The sequence below is a fragment of the Sturnira hondurensis genome, unplaced genomic scaffold (assembly GCF_014824575.4).
Source record: "Sturnira hondurensis isolate 20B ecotype Veracruz unplaced genomic scaffold, ASM1482457v3 Scaffold0013299, whole genome shotgun sequence".
Lineage (NCBI taxonomy): Eukaryota > Metazoa > Chordata > Mammalia > Chiroptera > Phyllostomidae > Sturnira > Sturnira hondurensis.
Genome location: NW_028085930.1, coordinates 1980426 through 2005436, shown reverse-complemented (window position 1 = coordinate 2005436; position 25011 = coordinate 1980426). Strand labels below are relative to the sequence as shown.

The window sequence follows — 25011 nt, the reverse complement described above, 5'->3', positions numbered from 1 at the left end:
TTGGGCACTGCAGCAGCAAGAGCTAGAGCAAGGACCATTTGGAATGGTCCTTCCTTCCCCACATTCCAAAAACAAATAGTGATGCCTGGCCCAGTCAAGGGGGCATGAAAACCCAAGAGAATACTGGACTTTCCAGGTAAATACTGGAAAGCTAGGGGAGAGGCTCTGCCCAGAAACCTAATTATGCATGCGTATCCACCCAGTAACTAACCGTTGCGCCCTTCTTCAAATATCTCTGAAAGTCGGGCTGTAGCAGACATTCCTTCTACAACCCACCAAATCTTTGAAAAAAGTGGTCTCTTATTAGACTCACTTCAAACTAACCATTTTACTAGTAACTCTGAGCATGCCTACTGGTTTCCTACAGAAACTTGACCACCAAACTGATTCCATGACTCACTAACGAACTTGACCTGCTATGTGTAAAATAGAATAGCAATGTGCCACCATGTCATTTGCCTGCTAAAAAACAATCATTTGCTTCCCACTGCTTTGTGAATTAAATCTAATGTCCTTGGGTTAGCATTTGAATCTCTCCATGATATCAGTCCTAACCCAATACTCTCCTGACTCCTTTCTCACCTCATCTTACTACTACTGACCCACCATTATCTACTCCAGTCACATGTACTACCTTGATCTTCACTCAGTTGCTCTTCTCTGCTCCCTTGTGAGAATACGACCAAAAAAATTAATGAATGGAATAAGCTCTAGGTAAAAAATCAACCTCTTTCCTCTAGTAGACACAAAGACCTCATAGTCCATTTTCCACTAGATTTCCCACCTATTTACCACATTAACATATTGTACTTAGGGCTTTTGCTGAAAGGCAGTGCCAGAAGCACATTACCTAAAATACAGGAGACACAGAAAAGCCAGTATGCTCTCCAGTGGGAGCACAAGTAAATGGACAAATCTGAATTTAAATGTTAGTTAACCTTGCAGTCTTGCTCCTTGAACCTCTGGAATGTTTAAACTGGGCAAAATAACCTTTGGACCGGGCAAAGCTATTTCACACAACTGTATTTCACACAACTATTTGCAAAGCTAACAGGAAAGCGGAGATACTGTGGACTGAAAATTAAAGATGTTCTTTAGCATTAGCACTACCATGTCTAACTAAAGAATATCTTAGCTTACATGCACCTATAAGATTCCTTCCTTTACTAATAACACCAAGAGAAATTCCTACCTTCTATTCAATTATTCCCCTTCCGTTTCTAATACAAACCCACTGCCATCAACCCCAGTCTGAACGCTATTTGGGTTCCTGCCAGAGTCAGTGCTTCCTGAGGAGATGTCCCTTTGGGTCTTAAACACGTGCTGGCTGCCCCTCACTCTGGCCTTTTATTTTTTAGACTAGCACTTCTAATCACATAAATGTTCTCTTCCTTTTCTCATAAAAACCCCTTGCCTTTGCCCTGTAACTGGGACACTATTTGGGCTTCTGTCTTAATCTGTTTTCAATTCTTTTTGATCCTAAGTAAGTGCTGTTGCTTCTCATTTTGGCCTTTTAAAAAAGTTCTTAGTTTATTCATCCTCTCATGAAAAATCTGCACAACCACCACAGATGAAGCACTGAAGAGTCTTCCCTCTCTTTGCCAGCACCGACACTGGCCTTCACGGTCCGACCTCCGGCATTCTGTTCCTGCATTCCTTTCACTGTTTTCTTTCTTGAAGTCTTATCCTTCTCATACAGGCCATGTCTGCTAAGTCTATATTTGGGCTCATTTTTATGTAATTCAAGGGATCATAAATAATGCCAAAGCCAGCTGTCTTGCCACCACCAATATGGGCTCCGAATCCAAATACAAAGATAATATCTCGTTTTTCTGGAATTTGTCTTAGGTACTGTTGCCTTCCCAGGGTGAAGGACATCAGTGACCACTGTTTCTGTGCACATCATAAACTTTCTGGTCCAGAGAGTTATTGTGTCATTCGTGACGGTGGTGTGACCTTCAAGCAGTCAGACTTGAAAATCTTTTTTTTTCTTAAATTAACATTGTTTGAGAAACCAATGTTGTAGCAGAACAGGCTGTACTCAGAAATATGCTAGGGATGTTTTGTAGTTTCCAAGGCAGTGAGCAAGGTCTGAAGGCCATAAAAGTCCCCTAAGATGGCTAAGGAATACTTTACATTTCTTTCTGGAGTCCAGGAAAACCAGAAAACCTCCCTTTCAACTTCAAATATGCTGTGTTACCTCCACAAGATAAGTTTCTGTGTAGAGACAATTTAGAGCTTTTGTGTCTGCTGAAGCCTTTCCATGGTCTCATGTGACTACCATTCTGAAGGTGAGGAACGAGTTGAAAAGTGTAATGCCAGTTTTGTTTTAAAATCATGCTAATTTAGCCACAATGATACAAAACACATGTACCCACCAATGTGAGCCTCTCAAAGTTTTATGTTCCCTGAGTCCTTCTCCCTACATTCCTAAGATGTATTTGTATTTTTTTTCTTTTTCCCTAGAATTTTTTTAAATTAATAGGATGAAAAGAGGGGTGGCTCCCTTCAATCAAGCAGTTACAACTCCGAAGGAAACGTTTTTCTAGGAGGGGCATCCAGCTTCGGGCCCAAACCCTGTGTGTCTATCATCTTTGGGGCCCAAACCAAGGCAACTACACAGGCTTTGCCTGGAAAGCCTCACAGGCTAAACCGCTTCTCTCCATACCAGACCGGGTGCACAGCCTGTGCATCACAACCTCTGGAGGGAGTTGCTGTTAAGGATTCTGTCCCCCCAGCCTCTTCCCTCCCTCCAGGTTCCCAGCTGGCCATGCTCACCTGCATGTCAGAACTCCCAGGTGCCTCCATTCTTAGGCCTTTTTAAGGGGCAGTTTTTGCTTCTCCTTAAGGGCAGTGGGGGTGGGAGAAAGCCTTAACTGAAACACTCTTCTCCAGTCTGACTCTATTTTTCCACTCTTGGGCCTTCTCCTAGGCCCATGAAATAGTAAGTGTTTTGTGCCAGGCTCCTAAGGCAGTGAGATGCTCCCTCCCATCTATTCTACATGTCACTGACTGATCTTTGCCTGGTGCCAATTCCTGGGGAAAATGGAACTCTGAGGACCTGGCCTTTTTCTTTTTGGCTCCTTGCTTATACTATTGCAGTAAGTGAATGAACCTTGACTGTTCATTTCAATTTGGCTTGTTGGCCTAACTGAGCTCCTTAATGCCCATCATCTCAACACCAGGATGATGGGATTCTGATTTTGTTTCCTCCTAGCAAAAAAAAAATACCATTGAAAAATTAAATGGAATTGTGCTTTCATTATCTTGCACTAACAAACCTATTTGGTTACTTCTTTGATCACTTCTTAGCAACAGAATTTCTTTAAAGAGATTTTATGTATTTTTTTATATTAGAGAGAGGGGAAGGAAGGGAGAGAGGGAGAGAAACACTGATGTGCGAGAGATACATCAATTGGTTGCCTCTCGCACACCCCCAACTGGGGACCCGACCCACAACCCAGGCACGTGCCCTCACTGGGACCCGAACTGGCAACCTTTCAGTTCGCAGGTCAGCATTCAATCCACTGAGCCACACCAGTCAGGGCAAACAACAGAATTTTATAACTGACCTGTTTGCAATATTAACTCAAACAAGAGGAATCTGTGTTAATAGTCTCATTTGATATTGAATGTTGGTAGTTGAAAGGTAACTACAAATCTTAAAAAAACCCTGAATTTTCTCTGATTCTAAAAAGGAAAGAGACTTCCCCCTCCTTTTCTAGTAGCATTTCCTTTGGAAAACCTATAACTGTAATCAAGAAAAATGCTAATTTTTAAGATTCGCATGAGCCCTGGCCAGGTGGCTCAGTTGGTTTGAGTGTCGTCCTGTGCACCAAAAGGTTCCCGACCAGGGCACATAGCTAGTTTGTGGGTTCGATCCCTGGTTGGGACGTGTATGGAAGGTAACGGATCGATGTTTCTCACATCAACGTTTCCTCTCTCTAAAAATCAATAAAAAACATATACTTGAGTGAGGATTTTTGAAAAAAGATTTACATAAGCCTCTTGCCAATTTTCTATCCTCAGAAAGTCTGCCTTGAGAGCCTTGGAAACATCTCTTTGAACGAGGACATCGGGGAGGACTGTGCCCTGTCTCCCTGGCTCAGTGGAGGTTAAGCCCAGGCTCCTGGTCCTCAACTGTAACCTCATGCTTAAGTCTAAGGATACAAGAATTTTTTTCCCCTTTAGATAAAGACAATTCACCTGTATGTAAAGGACAGTACCAGTGTGGCTGTATACTAGGGTGAGATCTCTTTCTGTCTCTGTCATCTCTTCAGCAGATTGCTCATAATACTTATCAGTCTGGTTGAATGTTTATTCAGTAAGGAAACTGTTTCTTTTTCCCTATAGATGTGGAAAAGTATTCACTGGTTGACAGGAGATTTTACTCTTAATTATTTCACCAACATCTGATCTTTGAAAAATATTCTAACTCTGACACTTAAGAAAATAAAAATTTTAAATGTTTTACCTTAAAAAATAATTTTTCATTGAGTATTTTGTTTGGTTCTGATTATTAGTGTCATGGTTAAGAATGTGACCTTTGGAAAAAGAATGATTAGATATGAATCTGACTTCTTTCAAAGTTTTTTCACATATCACCTGTGTGACATGGACAAGTTATTTAACATTCCTAATTCTGTTTCCACATCTAGATACTACAAAAATTCCATACCTAAAAAAAAAAATCAACAAATACTTTTTTAAATTCCAAATTTAAATTTCTAAAAACACAAACAATTTCTTCAAATTCAGCATAAAAATACAGCAGGGATTGGTTCAGAATCATAATTTTAAAGGCTAAGAGTATAAAATCAATCTAAAGACTAGACCTAAATGAACATTACAAAATATATTTAATAAATTCTTATTTGTAGTAGTTATGTTCTTAAGGTTAGCATAAACACTTAATTAGCAAGGACTAAACCACTGGTCCTAGGGGAGATACAGGGTCAGGTTCCTGCATGCATCTGGTCATAGTTCCTCAACTGACCAATATGCAGTCTAGTTTCATGCGTGTTAACATTTAAAGAAATGGCTAACAGCACGGTAACTCACGCCTAAATGAAGTTTACCTAACACATGTCACTCTTCTGTAAGGCACCTCACAGGGTTCTGGTGTGTAGGGACAGTAAACAGCACACTCCAACACTAGACTTGGGGACCATCTTGGAGAAATCACCAACATAAAGTACAAAAATGAAAAAAAAAGAGAAAGTGGCACTGTGATAACAAAAAGGATGTGGGTTGACAGCGGGAGAGGTGAAACAAGAGGGAAGTGCCTCATCTGGTTCAGCAGCTGGAAATGTATGTGGTGGCCATGTCCAAGAATGATTATGAAAGTGCAGCAAATATTAATCTGGGCACTAAAAATAAAACTTAGCAGGTAGGCAAGTTCACAAATATGGAATCTGCAAATAATAAACACTGACTGTGTTATCTCTGTATATAAAAGTGCAATAATGTGTGAGTGTGTCTTCACTCATATACTTGCCTTGATATCAGTAAGATCCCTTTAAAGGGGATCAAGATATGCCGGTCTGGCCCTAGTCGGGTAGCTCAGTTGGTTAGTGTCATCCCAATACACTAAGGTTCCGGGTTTAAGCCCCAGTCAGGGCACATGCAAGAATCAACCAATGAATGCATAAATAGTGGAACAACAAATCAATGTTTCTCTCTCTCTCCACCCCTTCCTTTCCCTCTCTAGAAAAATCAATTAAAAATATGCCACTTTTAAAACTCCCTGGCTCAGTGGATTGAGTGCCAGCCTATGAACTGAAAGGTTGCTGGGCAGACTGACAGAGCCACTGTGGAAAACAGTATGGAACTTCCTCAAAAAATCAACTGCCTTTTGACCCAGCAATTCCATTGCTGGGAATATACCCTAAGCCAGAAACACTAATTCAAAGAACTTATGCATCCCTATGTTTGTAGCAGCACTATTTACAATAGCCAAGTGCTGGAAACAGCCTAAGTACCCATCAGTAGATGAATGGATTAAAAAACTGTGGTACATTTACACAGTGGAATATGGAAGGAAGGAAGGAAGGGAAGAAGGGAGGGAGGGAGGGAGGGAAAGAAAAGAAAGAAAGAAAAGAAAGAAAGAAAGAAAGTCCTATGTTTTGGAGCAGTCAAGTTGGAAGTGGAAATTGTGCTAAGTGAAACAAGCCAGTCGGTGAAAGACAAATACCATGTTATCTCGTTTTTAAGAGGAATCTAATAAACAAAATTAACTAACAAGCAAAACAACGAGAGACAAGGAAACATGGAAGAGAATGACAGCACCCAGAGGGGAAGGGGGAGGGAGGGATGTTTGAAGGAAGGGGAAGGGACTAGTCAAAGAACACATATGACTGACCGTGGACACAGACAATGGTGATGTGGGGACTGAATGTGGGAGTGTAGGGTGGGCTGGGCAGAGAAGGGCTAAGGGGGAAATTAGGGCAACTGTAATAGAATAAATGAGAATAATAAAAAATAATTAGTAAAATAAAAATATGCCACTTTAACATACGAAATTTTTTAAGCTGAAGGAGTTTAAAAAATGGCAGGTACAGGAAAGACTCTCTGACCTCCCTGCTTCTTACTTGAAGCAAATGGTAAGACCCTCGCGTGACAGGTACCCTCCCTGCAACAGAAGGGAAGGATCGCCTTCATCTGTGAGGACAAAGAGACAGCAAGGAGAATCGGAATTTCCTCCAGTTCACTACCCTTAGTGCACACTCTTTTGTCCTATCATGTTTTCCCACAACTTCCCTCTCTTCATCGAACCTAGTAAAAACACACTCAGGCTTAACTGCTTATTCAGGTCTTCATTTCTTACGGAGGCTCCTATGTCACATAAAACCTACGTTCAATATATTTGTGTGCTTTTCTCATGTTAATCTGTCTTTGTCAGTTTAATTTTCAGGCCTAGCTAGAGACCCTAAAAGGGCTGATGAAAAGTTTTTTCTCCTATACTTTCTCCTCTGATTTTTTATCTCCCTGTACCTCAATGTTGCCATCTTGGTTAATGCACCAACAATTACCTAATTATTCAGGCCTAAAACTTAGGAGTCTTGATTTTTCCTCCTCAGCTGCCTATATTCGGTCCTTCACCAATCCTGTAAGTCCCACCTCTAATATTCCAAACACTCACCATCTCCACTACTGCCACCTTTGATCACGTCACCGCCACCTCCTGTCCAACAACTCACAGCAGCAACTCCTGTGCTATTTTACATTTAAGTTCTTCTCTACCAAAGCTGTCTTATGTGTCTATTTTCACTGTCCATCTCCCTTCATGTCATCTCCACGAGGGCAGAGACCTTTTCTATTTGGTGTAGCACTGGAATTTTGGGTACTGGAATTTAGGTCATTTGAGTACCCCAAATGCCCAGCAGACAGTAGGAGGTATTATAGGTACCCCAAATGTCAAGCAATAGTATAGTAAGAAGGAAAAAAATGTTAACTGAATGAATGAATGCAGCTTTTCCACTTCTCCTCTTTTTAAGTTTTTCTTCTCTACTATTTTAACTCAGTATGTGATTCTGGGATATCCAGAAAAGTTGCCTTTCACCATACACGTGTTGCCATAGAAAGAAGGAAACACAGCTATGACTAAAAACTGAATCAACTTATGCTACTACATTTTATTTAATACATCTAACACTTATATACCTCATACAGTTTTCAAAATATTTCATCCCAATGCTCCCTTCAAGTCCCATTTCCTTGAACCAAACAATGCACACAGATCTTTAGAAAATACTGTCACTTCTGGAGGACAAATTTTCTGAACCTCCTCTGAGTATGTATTTCCAAAGTCAAGAAAGATACAAGTGGTGGATATGAATGGCTGGCTGCATTCATTTCGGTATTTTAAAGTATGATGAGGGTATATATTCTTTAGGTCATGGCTCTACCAACAAAAATTTGGGGTGTCATTTCTAATTTTAGCAATTTTCTTAAAATTCCTCCATGACTTCCAAATATAATTTTCTAGTTAAAATCTTGCCCTTCATTGTATTACACAAATAACTTTTTCTTGTTCTTACTTAAAATTAACATATAACTAAATCAAACTGGACAGCATTATGCTAAGTGACATAAGCCAGGTGATGAAAGACAAATTACCATATGATCTCCCCTATCAGCAGAACCTAATCAACATACACATGAGCAAAACAGAACCAGAGACCCAGAAATAAAGAACTGACAGTGCCCAGAGTGGCATGGCGAAGGGGATAATGGGAGAGAAGGGGAGAGCAAAGGAATACGAATAGAGGACTCATGGGTACAGACAATGGGGGGGATTGACTGTGGGAGTGGGGGAGACAGGGCAGGGGAGAGGAATAGGGAAAAAGGTGGGATAACTGTAACTGAACAACAATAAATAAAAATAAATAAATAAATAAATAAATAAATAAAATTAACACATAGCTAAATCCAACACAATAGAAATGTTTTTAAACTGTGGAACCAGAAACACCCCCTGTTAATATCATTTCCCTCCATCAGCCTGCCAATTTCAAGCCAAGCTCACTGTGAGGTAAGCTAACAGGTAACAAAATACAAAAACCTAATAAATTTGTAACTTTGGTAAAATATAATTACTTGATGTTTTTCTTTAGGGCTTTCTCCAGTTTCTTCACCTGTTGTTTATAAAGTCTTAATTCATGCTGTGTGGGCCTGCAGAAAATAAATCATGTTGAATACATTCAATTTAATGAATTAAGCTATAAAGATATTTAATAATGAACAATTATCACAATCATTTTGTTAAAAGTCTTAAAATATTTCATGACTGCTACTGAAGTGTTTATTGGCCACTGCATTTCTTCTTCTCTGCATTCCCTGTTCAAAACTTTTTACCCATTTTTATTGTTATTAACCTATTGCTTGTTTTTATAGTGAGTATAGTGAGTATTTCAAATTTGCAGACAAGAATAGAAAATAGTAAAACAAATACTATTTGTTTTATAAGTAGTTTTACTAAATCAAAGTTGAATATTAAGATTTGTTTCAACTCTTACTTTTAACTAAAACATTATATATATACTTAAAACTCCATGTATGTCCCTCATTAATGTCATTCCTCTCCTTTGCATAACCTAGAAAACATACTATCCCAAATTCACTGGTCATGAGTCCCATGCATGTTTTAAATTTTTTACTACAGCCTATACAATCATAAATTTATATATCATTATGTGGCAAGCTGTTAAAATTTACTACATAAGTGGCTTATACTGTAGGTATCAGTCCTCTCTCCATTAAAGTATAAGCTTTATGAGAACGAGGTATCTGTTTTGGTCATTATATTACACCAGAGCTTAGGACAGTGTCTTAACTCACAATAGGTGCCCAACAAATATCTGTTGAATGAAAAGTCTCATTCCTTATCAACACGTAGAGTCTCAACCTTTTGTGGTAAGTATGCTGTATATACATACACTTGTCTGTCATATGGCATTTAAACTTTTTAGTTTTCTTCTCCTCCCACAACACAGGCATAAGTTGAGACGAGATGTTCTAAAGGAATTTGGAAACCTGCTAGTAACAAGACTGAATCTACTGAGTTCCTACCCAGTTTTACCTTTTCAATGTAGACTCCTATTCTCTCACTTCACTTGCCTACTTTCGTGTTCTTGTTCTACCCATCAAACGAAAGGCACTGGACTAAAATGATTATAAGTGTAGGAGTTTCCCCAAGATTAGTTTTACAGCAAAGGGCTAGAATGACTAATTTAAACATTCCAAATTCCAACATGTTTATTTTCCAAAGATTACATAAAAATGACTTCAGTTTCTCTCACCTGGTTTCCAAATCTTTTTGGAGATTCAGCTTTTCAATTAAAAGTACATCAATCTTAGCTTTTGACTCCTTCAGTTGATTCTGTAAGGACTGCAACACATTTCATAGAAAAAGAGTTAACTTTCCTAGATGATTATTTTACTTTATAAAAAGTATTTATGAGTTGTATAGCCCCATACCATGAGAAGGCCTTTATAAGTGAGTGAGGCATCAAGACTTCTGCAGTCGTCTTCTTCTGACTGACTTTCATCTTCTCTATATTGCCTATGAAAAAAATACATGAATACACTTCTTACGAAGAAATCTATCTTCAAAGAAAAAATCTAGCTAACAAAATCAATCCAATAAAGGTTTGATAATATAAATATGAATTTAAAATTAAGCCGTATTTCCTACTTGTTCTCACAGAGAATGGTATTAGGAATTAGGTACTATTGTTATGTATCTATTTACTATCACCTTAATTAAAATGTAAGAGCCACGCAAACCAGAACTTTGTCTTGTTCACCATGGTATCTCATTGTCTAGAAGAGTATGGGGCATAAGAATGAGTGGAAAAAAACACTTGTTGGCCCTGGCTGGTGTGGCTCAGTGGATTGAGCGTCAGCCTACGAACCAAAGGGTTGCTGGTTCTAGGGCACATGCCTGGGTTGAGGGCCAGATCCCCATGTGAGGGCACATGAGAGACAACCACATTAAAACACTTGAATGAATAAATAAAGCATACTGTTTTCTCCTTCTAGTACTTTTAAGTCACCAAAAAAACTATATAAAAAAATGTAGAGTGTAAGTGGACAAAGCAACAGATTTAATAGTCCTAATTCAAGTCATGACACCACCATTAACAAGCTGTGTTATTTGAATAGTAGGTCAATCTCTCAGGTTTGTTTTTGCATCTGTCAAACAGAGATATTATCTGTCATATATGTCTCACAGAATTGGTGTTAAAAGTAAACAAAAGATATTAAAGCACTCTGGGAACTGTGAAGTACTATCAAATCAGTATTATTACTAACAATCCTGATGCATTAACACTGGGCTAATACAGTAAACACTAAAACATTGTGGCTAATGAGCACTTGAAATATCGCTAGTGCGACTGAAAAACAAAATCTCTCATTTTATTTTAATTAAAAGAATTAATAACCTGAAGCAGTATAAAAGCTCAAATGAAGCTCAGAAAGGCCCAAACAAGCTGGACCCAGACACCTACACCAAGACATATCATAAGTAAAATGACAAGGCTTATAGACAAGGAGAGAACCCTAAAAGCTGCAAGAGAAATGCACATAGTTACCTACAAGGGAGCACCAACTAGACTGCCATCTGATTTCTCAGCAGAACATTTCAGGCCAGAAGGGAGTGGTGTGAAACATTCAAGGTGATGAAAAGCAAGGACCTACAACAAAGGCTACTTTACCCAGCAACATTATCATTTAAAATTGAAGAAGAAATGAGGAGCTTCCCAGACAAGAAGTAACTATAGGAGTTTGTTAACACTAAACCAGTACTACAAAAAAACAAAACAAAACAAAACAAAAAAACATTAAAGGGCTGCTTTAAAAGAAAAAGATAAAGGCAAAAACAAACACAAGAAAATGGCACTACATACGTATCTATCAATAATCACTTTAGATGTAAATGGCTTAAATGCTCCAACCCAAAGACACAGGACAGGGTAGCTGAATGGATAAGAAAACAAGACCCATACATATGATGCCTCCGAGAGATCCATCTCAGATCGAAAGATACACAGAGACTAAAAGCAAACAGTTGGAAGAAAAAGATATTTCATGCAAATGGAAAGGAACAAAAAGCTGGAGTAGCAGTACTTATATTTGACAAAACAGACTTTAAAACTAAGACTATAGTTAGAGACAAAAAAGGACACTATAGCATGCTAAAGGGAACAATCCAACAAGAGGATATAACCCTAGTAAACATTTACACACCCAACATCACAAAGCACCTGATATGTGAAGCAAATCCTAATGGACACCAAGGGAGGGATCAACAGAAATAGAGTCACAGTTGGGGATTTTAACACCCCACTGACTTCAATGGCTAGATCTTCCAGGCAGAAAATCAACAAGGAGAAAGCAGCTTTCAATAACACACCAGATCAAATGAATTTAATTGATTATCTTCAGAGCATTTCATCCCAAAGCAGAATATACATACTTTTCAAGTGCACATGGAACATTTTCTAGGATAGACCACATGTTAGGACACAAAACATTTGTTGAGACCATTTATTTAGGTCTCATTAAATTCAAGAAGATTGAAATCATATCAAGGATCTTTTCTAATCACAATGCTATGAAACTGGAAATCAATCATAAGAAGAACACTGAAAAACACACAAAAACACAGAAGCTAAATAACATGTTATTAAACAATGAATGGGTCAACAAGATCAAGGGAGAAATCAAAAGATACCCTGGAACAAATGAAAATGAGACACAACAATCCAAAATCTGTGGGACAATGGGAAAGCAATATTAAGAGGGAAATTCATAGTATTACAGGCCTATCCCAGAAAGCAAGAAAAAGCTCAAATAAACAGTCTAACTCTACACTTAAAGGAATATGAGGAAGAACAACAAACAAAGCCCAAAGTGAGTAGAAGGAAGGAAATAATAAAGATCAGAGCAGAAATAAATGAAATGGAGTCTAAAAAAATTATACAGTAGATCATTAAATAAAAAAATTGGGAAAAAAATTATACAGTAGATCAATGAATCCATTGAGAGGTTGGTTCTTTGAAAAGATAAACACAACTGAAAAACCCTTAAGCAGAGTCATCAAGAAAAAAAGAGAGATTACCCAAACAAATACAATCAGAAATGAAAGAGGAGAAATAACAACTGACACCAGAAAAATTCAAAAGATTATAAGATAATATTATGGACAACTGTATACCAACAAACTGGAAAACCTGGATAAAATGGATAAATTCCTAGAAACATACAATCTTCCAAAACTAAATCAGGAAGAATCAGAGAATCTGAATAAACAGATTACACCTAGTGAAACTGAGACAGTAATCAAGAAACTTCAAACAAACAAAAGCCATGGACCAGATGGCTTCACAAGGGAGTTTGCCAAACACTCCAGAAGAATTAATACCTCTGCTCCTTGAACTATTTCATAAAATTCGAGAGGGAGAAAGGCTCCCAAACTCATTTTTCGAGGCCAGTATTATCCCAATTCCAAAACCAGATAAAGACATTACAAAGAAAGAAAATTACAGGCCAATATACCTGATGAACATAGACACTAAAATTCTCAACAAAATATTAGCAAACCAAACACAGTAATGCATCAAAAAGATCATACACCATGACCAAATGAGACTTATTCCAGGAATGCAAGGTTGGTATGACATTTGCAAATCAATAAATGTGATTCACCACATAAACAGTATGAAGAACAATCACGTGATCGTATTAATAGATGCAGAAAAAGCATTTGATAAAATCCAGTACCTATTTATGACAAAAACTCTCGGCTAAGTGGGAATACAGGGAACATACCTAAACATAATAAAGGTCATATATGACAAACCCACTACCAGCATCATACTCAGTGGGCAAAAACTACAAGTATTCCCCTTAACAGGTGCATCCACTTTCACCTCTCTTATCCGACACAGTACTGGAAGTCCTAGACACAGCAAGCAGGCAAGAAGTAGAAACAAAAGGCATCCAAATTGGAAAGGAGGAGTAAAACTGTCTTTATTTGCAGATGACATGATACTGTATACAGAGAACACTAAGGATTCCACCAAGACTCTACTAGAACTGATAAATTCAACAAAGTAGCAGGACACAAAATTAATATTCAGAAATGAGTTGCATTTTTATATGCTAGTTACAAACTAACAGAAAGGGAAATTAAGAAACCAATCCCATTCATAATTGCTTCAAAAAGAATAAAATACCTAGGAATAAACCTAACCAAGGATGTAAAAGACGTGTACAGGGAAAATTGTAAGACACTGAAAAAAAGAAATAAAAAATGATACAAGTAAGTGGAAGCACATATAATATTCATGTATAGGAAGAATTAACATCATTAAAATGCCCATATTACCCCCCAAAATCTATATATTCAATGCATTTCCTATCAAGATTCCAATGACGTATTGCACAGAACAAGAACAAATATTTTAAAAGTTTATATGGAACCACTAAAGGCTCCACATAGCAACAGCAATCCTGTTGCTGTTGAGAAAGAAGAACAAAGTTGGAGGAATCATGCTACCTAATATCAAACTACACTATAAAGCCATAATAATCAAAACAGCATGGTACTGGCATAAAAACACACACACAGATCAATGGAACAGAACAGAGAGCCCAGAAATAAACCTACACCTTTACGGTCAATTAATATTTGAGAGAGAGGAAACAAGCACATATGATGGGCTAAAGATAGTTTATTCAATAAGCTAATGTTGGGAAAATTGGACAGATAAGTACAGAAAAATTAAACTAGACCACCTTCTCACATCACATACTAGAATAAATTCAAAATGGATCAAAGACTTAAATGTTAGACCCAAAACCATAAAAATCCTAAAAGAAAATATAGGCAGAAAGATCTTGGACACTGCTTGTAGAGATTTATTATTAGATATATCTCCCCAGGCAAGGGAAATAAAAGAAAAAATAAACAAATAGGATTATATCAAGCTAAAAAGTTTTTGCAGAGGAAATCATCAACAAAATAAAAAGATGACCTACAGAATGGGAAAACATACTCACCAACATATCTGCTAAAGGGTTAATATCCAAAATTTATAAAGTACTTACAAAACTCAACACCAAAAAAACAAACAATCTAATTAAAAAATGGGCAAAGAACCTGAAAAGACACTTTTCCAAAGACATACAGATGGCCAATAGACATATGAGAAGATGCTCAGTGTCACTAATCATCAGAGAAATGCAAGTTAAAACCACAGTGAGATACCATCTCACACCTGTCAGAATGGCGACCGTCAACAGATCAAGAAACAAAGTGCTGGCAAATAATGGAAAAGGGGAACCCTGGTGCACTGGTGGTGGGAATGCAGACTGGTGCAGCCTCTGTGGGAAGCAATATGGAGATACTTGAAAACACTAAAAATGGACCTGCCTTTTGACCCAGTGATCCCTAGTGTCTGAATTGAGCTAAGCTATGTTAAAATATTCATATTTCAGTGATTTAATATGAAAAAAGAAATAACTGAATAACTAAAAATATGAATGAAATAATTCATTATTATTGTTCTTTCTGATTACATATTGAAATGATAATATTTAGAATGTTAAATAAAATATTAAAATGTTTCATTTGTTTCTTTTCATTTTTTATCTTGGCTACCTGAAAATGCAAAATTATGTCTGTGGCTTGTATTGTTTTTCTATTGCAGAGCGCTGTACTAACATATCTCTTAGATCTTCTAAAGCACATTCTAGCCCTGAACAAATAACCGTTTTAGTAAAGATGGTTAATGACAAGGATAACTAAGTAGCTATTACATAACAAGTAGTGAAATACATATAAACGATTTCACATTTAACAGATTGGGAAGTAATGCCTAGAGGAGGCATACAACTTGTTCAAAGTCACACAAACAGTAAGTAGTAGTGGAGAGATTCAAATCGAAATCTCCCTGGCTCCATAGCCTACACACTCACATCATTCCCTATATACACTCCAAAATATCTGCTACTATGGCTACACTTGTTGTTCTCAAGAGAAAGCTAATACGGAGGACAATTTTAAATGCATGCACACCTAAAGCGAAAATGGTTCCAGTAGAGAATTCTAATGCTATTTTCCTGTAGTCCTTTACTTATCATTGAAAGACTTTCCTGAAGTAGAAACATAACTCTAAGCATGTCCCCAAGCTCTCATTTGGACTTGCAATGCCCACAGCCAAATTCCTCCCCATCCTTTCTCCAACGGCCTCCAGAAGCATCAAAGAGGGGCCAAATGTTGAAGATGATGCCTCTTAGGAATAAAGAGAAAAAGTAAAATTAAAGAGATCCTATGTCTTATTTTCTTCTCTAGCCCAAATGTGATCATGTTCAGGAGATCAGAAGTGAATCTCAAGGCCCCCTGCTTTCCTTTCCTAGGACTATTTTTAAAATTTCTATCTAAAGAGAGAATAATATTAGACAAAGGAATTTCACTCAACTGCTAATTCCCTATAAAACTATTTTCCTGCATGTTAACTTTTCAAATGCCTCTACATCAATTGCAGAAGAAACTCCATCTGAGTCTTGTAGGTTTTCTTTCTTTGTTGCTTTCTTTGGCTCTTTAATCCTATCCACCAAGCCACAGAAACACTAATGCAAATAACTAGCAATATATTCCATGTAATCTATATTGCTGTATTGATATTGGGTAGAGAAAAGTAGGTAAAGTAACACAGCTGAAAGTCTATCATTTGAAAATGTACTTTTCCTTTTTCAGAGGTTATAGCATGTTTGCAGTTTTCTCAGACTTCCAGAACACCACAATAAAGTGAAGTCTTGCAATGATTTTGCTGATGAAGAATCTTGCCTTTAATTTGTAAAAAATAATGCGACACCTCTGTGAGGCGCAATCAAAAGAAGTGCAATAAAACAAAGTATTCTTCTATTCACATTTCTGTTGCCTTGATCACTGCTTCCTTTGCCTTCCCTGAGTTTTCTTTTGCATGGAGACAAAAAGGAGTACCAGTCCACAGTATTCAGTAACTGTCCTTCACAAGTCCCTTTGGGGAGGCCCTCTCAATTCTGTTTCATGGAGCAGAGCCCCAAAATGGTATGCCATAGGTGTACTGCACAAAGGGCTACAGATATGCCAGGATATTCACCTCCCTCAGCCCTCAGGACAACTAGAGTGTTCAGGGTTCCTGAGCCAGCTGCTTCCAACTGCAGCTTCGTCTGGGTGCCCCCATGTGGCACACAAACATCACTTTCAGTATTTCATGGCGAGAAAAACAACACTGACTCTGCAAGAGGCGCGTGTCCCGTCTGTCTTCTTCCTTGGCGTTGCTCCTCAAGCTCTGCAGGTGCACACTGCCTTCCCCTGTGCTTCCTGTTCTTATCCCGGTTAGACCTCCAACTGCAGCCTGTATTCCCTCCTTTTCTCCTCTTCCACTTCTTTCATCTTTAAATGCTTCCATCACCTCTTCTTCAGTAATACTTGTTATTTATCACACTCTCCTTTTACAGTACTCCTGCTTCTTCAGGGGATGCTAATATTCTATTTATAGATCTCAAAATCCACTCTGAATTGCTAGTCTCACTATTAAGTTCATACTCACTCTTAGAAGGGAGGCAGGCTGAGCTTACAAACTCTGTTCAGTCCATGAACTCCGAAAATCCCCTCCTTAAGAGAGGCTCTATACTGCTGCAAAGTCAAAATGACTTTGAATTTTCTCATCTGTAAGAACAGCATTTATTATGTAGCCCCTATTTTCTTCCTACCTCCTTCTCCCTTCATGAGAGACATTCAGTCCAAATACCTGACCTAAGCAGTTTGTACAGGCCAAAACATTTCACGTCGACTAGACAGTCAGTGATGATGGGATTAAGTGAAAAATTCACTTCCTCCAACTTCTCATTCTTCAATCTCAGATTTTCACTACAAACTCATGACGACCAAATTCAACACTACCCGACTATGGCATCAATCCCTTTGTCATTTTTGGTCAGAGAACCCCAGTTTGCACAACTTCAGAGGCAACCCCTCACACCATATTCTACATGAAAGGCTTCAGTGACGGGTATCCTAATCTTCTCTACTTTTACTAAAAATCCCAAACTCTCTTCATCATCTAGATCAGCACCTAGCAAACTGTCACCTGTGGACCACACCTAGAAGCCCATCAGTTTTCGTAACTAAAGTTTATGGAATACATGCTCCTCCATTTGCATATTGTTCATGGCTGATCTCATGCTACAACAGTAGAGCTGAGCTGCAGCCCGAGACTATAGTGTCTAAAATGCCTAAAATACTGTCTGGCTCTTTAGGGAAAAATCTTGGCCAACCCCTAAATATAGAGTCAAATTTACTAAAGATATAGGCCAAAGGTTGCAAATGTTATATTGGTTTGCACCATATAATATTTTTTTAAAGCACTGAGTTAATGGCGAACATCAAAAATCTGATTTCACTTATAAATCAAATCTTGTAGCATCTCTTGAAAACCAGATCTAGCCGCATGGGGCACACATTCCTGCATGGCATCACCCAGCTAGGGGTGTAGCAACTGCCCCCTTGAGACAGATGTACACAGCTCTCCACTTTGCCACAGGCCCCATCTAACTACCTTCTGTCATTTTCCTTACTCTTGACTCCATGGGCATAAAAGTTTGCAACCAGTTCAGCCATGAAATTCTTCATTTTCCTTCTCTTTACTCTTATGCATTGTCATTGTTCACTGTAGTGTCAACTTGGCTAGGCTCCAGTGCCCAACTGTTTGGTCAAACACCAGTCTTGATGTTGCTGTGAGGTTTTTAGATATGATAAACATTTAAGTCAACAGACTTCGAGTAAAGCAGACTAACGTTCATAATGCGGGTGGGCCTCACAAGGCCTCAAGAGCAAAGACCCAGACCTCCTGCACATCTCCAGTCTCAACACCGCAACGCCAACTCTTCCCTGGGGCTCCAGCCTGCAGGCCTGCCTCACAGATTTCAGACTTTCCAGTCTCGCAATCACATAAACCAATTCCTTTAAAATAAATCTTTCTCTCTATACAAATGTACATCTTACTGGTTCTGTTTCTCTTGAGAACGCTAACACACGTATCTATAATCCCATCACCCAGTTTTGCTGTATTAAAGGAAAAAATGCCTTCTTTCTAAGGCAAATAATGTCCTCTTACTCATTCACGGCTTCCCCTTGGTCCAGCATCTGACTGACTGCTCTCTATAGGTTATGACCTCTGTCTATGAATATACCAACAAATCCCCTGAACTCCAGCCAAACTGGCTTAATTACAGTGACATAAGAAAACTTACACTTTTATATCGAGGCACTATTGTTCATAACATCCGAGCAGTCTAAAACGGCTTTACCTTTTTTCTTTCTGCCTTCCCAAATTTTACTTATCCTTTAAGTTCAAGCACAACCCCCATATACTTTGCAAAAGCTTCCCTAGTCACTAATTCGTTCTTGTTTTATACTCCTCTATTACTGCCTGTACAATTTTTAGTAATTATTATGACATTATTAGTGTTTTTTAAGCCTCACATTATCTGTCTTAATTATTATGTGGTTACATTTTACCTCCCTTAACAAACTGTAGGATCCTAGAAAGGAAGGACCACACCCAAAGCTCTGTCCCAGCTCTGTGGAATCTCACACCACACGTAGCATCTAGAGGATAACAATTTCATTTGAAAATCAGAAGGTCCGTGAAGTCACTTATAATACTGTTTTCTGAATAGAATGAAGCAAGGAGTGGCTCTATCATTAATTGTTCTTTTCTTGTCTTCCCTCCATCCTACATTTTTTAAGAGTCTCCAAGGAGCTAGAAGTCAGCATCCAGCACAGCTCTGTCACTGGTCCTGACAAGAGCACAGTGACTGCAGGGGGTGGGGAATGGGGTGGGGGGATGGGTGGAGGTGGAAAGGGGTATAGGGGAGATAAATGGTAATGAGGAAAATACAATAAAAAATGAAAAAAGAATACTAGAATGTAAACTTGATGAAAGTAGAAAATTTATCTGCTTTGTTTACTATGATAGCCTTAGTACCTGAAAAGGAACGTGGCACAAAGATGATGCTCAAGCCAAGATTTGTTAAAACAGCCGCCCCATCTACAAACAACAAACCAGAATAGCTACTGTTTTAATGACCTTACATCAAAGCACTTTAGATAATTTGGCCTTAGATATTGTTCAGCTATTTTAGGTTAATTGAAGACCACTACTTTTATCTTTACCCTTAATTTCTTTAATCAGAAGTGACAAGTGTGTTTTACTCTCTATGCCTGTGTTTTCACTAGGATATTTTATCTTTATCTCACATTAATCTGCATATTAATTTAACTGTATTTCTGTAGGCAGCTAATCTATCCTACGCATACTGTGCATATCCCCAGTTACTATCCAATGGCTCAAGATATCAGTAGAACACAATATGATACCTCAAAATATAAAGCAAATTCTACTTTTCCTGTGATCAATATTTTGGTGAAGTAAATACATATGTAATTTAAATACAACAATACATTTTAACATAAGTAGTAAAATAAAGTCTTTAATTTTTATTTAAAAAATTCATAATCACACATTAGATTTCCAAAGCATATATTAAGTTTTAAAGACTGTAAAAACTTTTGCTGTGATTCATGACTGGATAGTAACTTTAAAAACTGTAATACAGAATTAGTCATACCTTTGTTTATGAAGTTTTCTAATTTTAGATTCATAGTAATCAATTAGGCAAAGCAACCTGGAAACCAGAAAATAAATTTAATTATTTTCAAAATGTGATATTATAGCATTTACTGTTCTCTCTGGATAATTTCAAATTACAGTCACAAATGTACAGATACTCTAGCAAGCTTATAAAAACTTCAAGTGGTTTTACCAGAAGTAGCATACTAAATCATATATATAAAAGATTTTATTTATTTTTCCTTTTTTAATTTTTTAAAATTATTTTACTGCTGTTCAAGTACAGTTGTCTGCATTTATCCCCCACCACTCTCCCCCCCACCCCAGCCATCCCCACCTCCCGTCCCTGCTTCTACCCGCCCTTGGTTTTGTCCATGTGTCCTTTACAGTTGTTCCTATTTATTTATTTTTAGAGAGGGAAAGGGAGGGAGAAAGAAAAGGAAAGAAACATCAATGTGTGGCTGCCTCTCATGCACCCCCTACAGGGGACCTGGCCTGCAGCCCAGGCATGTGCTCTGACTGGGAATCAAACCAGCAACCATTTGGTTTGCAGGCTGGTGCTCAATCCACTGGGCCACGCCAGCCAGGGCCTAAATCATGTATTTTATATTAATTTCAAAGTATAGTTTTAAAAATAACCACGTACATTACGTCTCAACATTTAAATGCATATTCTCCTTGTCACAACAATTCCACCTCTAGCATCACTCCCACAGAAGTATTCGCCCAAAGTTGTAACTCAAGATGATCAAAGTTGCTCATTGTACCATTATTAAGGAAAGTGAAAATGCAGAAACAATTTATTCTTCAACGAGGAAGAAGTTATATAAATAACAGCACACCCATACTATAGAAAATGCTGAAGTATTAGAAGAAATAATGTAGACTTCCAGTCAAGATGGCTTGCATCCTCATAACCACATCAAAATTACAACTAAAATATAGAACCACCATCACTCAGAAGCACCAGATATCAAGTTGAATGGAAATCTGACAACTATGGAACTAAAGAAACCACATCCATTTAAAGTGATAGGAGGGGAAGAGATGTGGAACAGGCTGGTCCCACAAGCACGTGTGGTGAATAAAAATTTGGGAGAGCTATTTCAGCAGCGGGGAGTCCCAGCCCCACACCAGGCCCCACAGCCCAGGCTTCTAGAGCTAGTAAGTGAAGTCCTCGTAACTTCTGGCTGCATAAACCAGCTTGGATTGAGTTGGTGAAAGAAATTTCTGGAGTCCCAAGCAGTTCCTCTTACAGAGCCCACACTCAGACTTAATGAGACTCACTCTCTCTGAGCTCAGGCACCAGGGTAGCAGCTTGAAAGGCACCAGTGGCACACAGGGGGAAACTGAAGTGTGTGGCACCAAGGTGAGAGCTGGGAGACAACTTTCAACAACAGAAATGTGGGCAGAGGCCACTGTCCCTTTTCTGAGCCCTCTCCCCACAGAACCACAGAACTGGCAGGCGGGTGCCACATCTGAGACTCCATCCACCTGGCTAACACTGTTTGCCCTGCCCTGGAGATCCCCTGAGACTCCATCCCACCCAACTTGTGGGCCCAATCCAGCTGCTCTTCCATACGAATGGATGGCCTTAGGTCATACTTCACAACTTCTTAAATCCTCTCAAACAAGCAACAGCTGGCCTCAGTGAGCCCCCCAGCCCCCATACCTCTTGCTAAGTGGCCTCAGACCTGGGCACTAGCAGCAGCCAGCCTAGATTCACAGCTTGGCTTCACCTGGGAATCTCCAAGACCGGCACAAGGAGCAGCCATTTCAGATCACTTTATAGCTCAGGCAGCGTGGCTCCAGGCAACACACAGGTCGGGGCTGACCGTGGCCTGCACCAGCCGGGAAACCCCAGAGCATGTGCACCGAGTGGACAGCTACAGACCACATTAGAGCACCCCACCCTGCCCCCACACAGCTGATCCTCCACAGAGGGCAGAGGTTGGTGGTCAGTGGTCACAGCCAGTCCTTGCAGCTGACTGGCCTGGGTAAATCCCTCCCTTTGATCTGCCAACAGCAACCAAGGCTCAACTACAAGAGGAGGGTGTACTCAACCCACACAAAGGGTGCATCTCAAATACCCAGTTTTGGTGATAGGGGAGACTGTGCCAATGGAACCTATGAAAATACAATTTTTTTAAAAAGCGGTTATCTCTAGGATGTGGGAATTAGGGGGATAAGCAGATCTATATCATTTTACTTTAAACACTTTTATATTCTTTGAATTTTTATAAGCATGCACTGCTTCTATAATTTAAAAATCCTCAAAGAAAAATCAAGTAACACACTTAAACATGTTATTCTTTTTAAAGTAAGAATTCATACTATTTCCCTCCTATCTTGGGAAACTTACTGATCTCGTCCCTTTAGAACTAATTCAACCAATTAGTTGACTTTAATATAACCTTCTGGATTATTCTTTCTCTTCAACCTTTCTCCACCCCAACACATATCAGCTTTCATCTTACCCTGCAAATATGCTTTAACGTCCTTTATATCCTTAAAAGCCCTCTTACCTCTACACTTCCCCCTTATGCCACCATTCCACGTCTACCTTTTCCTTCCCTCATTCATTCTGGGTGACTGTTACCTGCTACCTTCAACAAACTTTTACGGAGGAATTATGTGTCAGACTGAGCATTCTGAGCAAATAAGACAGGAAGAAGGTAAACACATACACTGATGAGGTAGCAAGTAAGACTTAACATCTTCTCCTCCTTGAAACACTGTTCCTTGGTTATCCCGACACCCGAATACATGTAACTTCCCTTCTGCCTCTTCGTCTACCTGAGATTCGGAAGTTCCCTGGAGTTTAGTCCTTCCAACTGCAGGCCTAATATTTCTACATGGCTGACAGAAGGAATCTAAGCACACGCCCATAAACAAACTGATCAGCTTCCCGCCCCGTTCCCCAAACCTAGCATGCAACCTAACAATCTTTAACTCCTCTCCTTCTTTCTACAACTATAATCAGTCTGGACAATTTCAGTCCATCTCTGCAGTAACTTGCTTTTAGCTTTAACACAGCCTTCATTATCTCTCACCAAGACTATTACAGCTCAATAGTAACTTGTCCTTCTGTCTCTAGGCTTAATTTCTTTGCTTACAAATCCTGGGGATTTTTATCATGCTACACAGAAAGTAGAACCCAGTTTATGAGATATATATAGCCACTCCCAAGATAAAATTAATTTTTGGAAAAACTGTGAATCTACCTACAAATCAATATATGAAGCAAACCTTACTGTCTATCCAAGACGGTATGAGGAACTCTCTTGCAGAGGTAAGAAAACACTCGGTTTTGAGTGACAATGCGCTCTTCCTCCTCCTTTGTTAATCTATAAATATCCTTTTGCAAAAAAGCAATAGTCTCTTGTTGCTCCGACCATTTTTTCTTATAATACTGACATTTTGCCTATAAGAAAAATTTCAAAACACATAATTATGATACGCACATCTAGTACACGCTGCCCTAACAGTACTGTACACAAAGCCATCTTCACTGTTTCTATCAAGCTGCTTCATTCAAGGGCTTCAGTATTGAGGCTATTTTTAAACGGGTGCTAGCTCCAGAAAGTGTCATAAATGTGAAAATGTTAGTAGGTAAAACAGGTATAAAATGGAGGAAATACCACCAGATATTTTTGAGCTGCGATGTTGACAGCACATTGGAAAGGCCAGGGGAGCAGCAGCAAGACCAAGAGAGAAGCAGGAGGGAAATGAAGGCGACATGGACCAGAGTGGAGACTAAAGGAAGAAAATTTGGAGAGGAAAATTCACGAACTCAGTTTTATACATGTTAAGTTCAGTAGAGATACCAAGAAGGCAGTGGGATATGAGTTGGGAACTAAGGAAAGAGGTCTGGGCTACAGGTTTAAATAAGGTGCTAAGAACTAGACTGAGCATCGCCAGGGAAGTTAGAGTGTACACAGGAGAGAAAAGGTCTACGGACCAGCACTGAGAGGTCAGGGAGATGAGAAGAACCAGCAGTGGGGTCAGAAGGAAATCAAAAGAGGAGACAGTCTAGAAACCAAAGGAAGAATCTCAAGAAGGGACAGCAACAGGTCAAGAAAAGAGCACTGGATTTAGCAACACGGAGGTCCCTGTGACCTTAATGAGCTGTTTTAGTACAATCATGTACAAAAATAGAACTCAGTACCTGTAAAGCTTTATGCTCCTTTTGAAGATCTTTTATTTTATTCTGCTGCTGGCAAACCCTATTTAGAGATTCATCCTCCAATTCGCTGACTTTGGATTTCACACTCTCCAAAATTTGTTCCAAGTCATTAGCTCGTTGTTCCTGATCTACTACTCGGCATTTTTCTAGCTGAAGTTCTTCTCTAATAATAAACACAAATCACATCAACACACCTATATCTAACAACATAATGAATTTCTAAAATTCCTTTGCATTCTTAAAATTTCTATCTTATTACACAAACCAAAAGAAGAAATATATGGTACCATTACATATTTAAACTATTACCAAAAAATTACCCATTAAAAATATTCTTAATATGTACTCGAAGTGAAAAGTTAAATTTCAAGATTCTTTTCAAGGCAGTCATTTCTAGAATGCATACCATTTGGATACAAAAAAACTCAAGAGAGGTTTTTTTCCCCCATTTTCTTACTTAAGCTGCTGATTAGTTTCTATGAGCTCCTGGATCACGTTCTGTTGACGGGCTGTTTCTTCCACCAATGTCGTCAAGTTCTGTCTCATCCTTTGGGATGACTGTTTGTCAAAAATGATGAGATCTACATTTTTAAAAATGTAATACAAATAGGTAAAAGTAAAGGCATGACAAAAAAT

At 38.7% G+C, this 25011-nt stretch overlaps 1 protein-coding gene across 5 annotated transcripts in view; it reads right to left on the bottom strand.

The window, feature by feature from the left end:
* The window catches only part of CEP70 (centrosomal protein 70), a 58541-nt gene that overhangs the window by 13413 nt on the left and 20117 nt on the right, over positions 1–25011 (bottom strand). For all 5 annotated transcript variants that reach the window (XM_037061196.1, XM_037061192.1, XM_037061193.1 and 2 more), the window contains 7 exons: positions 24833–24956; positions 24358–24538; positions 23444–23613; positions 20188–20244; positions 9979–10063; positions 9801–9889; positions 8599–8673 (listed from right to left, as the gene is read on the bottom strand). In XM_037061196.1, coding sequence (XP_036917091.1) covers positions 8599–8673; positions 9801–9889; positions 9979–10063; positions 20188–20244; positions 23444–23613; positions 24358–24538; positions 24833–24956 — 781 coding nt within the window. The remainder of the gene's footprint in view (positions 1–8598; positions 8674–9800; positions 9890–9978; positions 10064–20187; positions 20245–23443; positions 23614–24357; positions 24539–24832; positions 24957–25011) is intronic.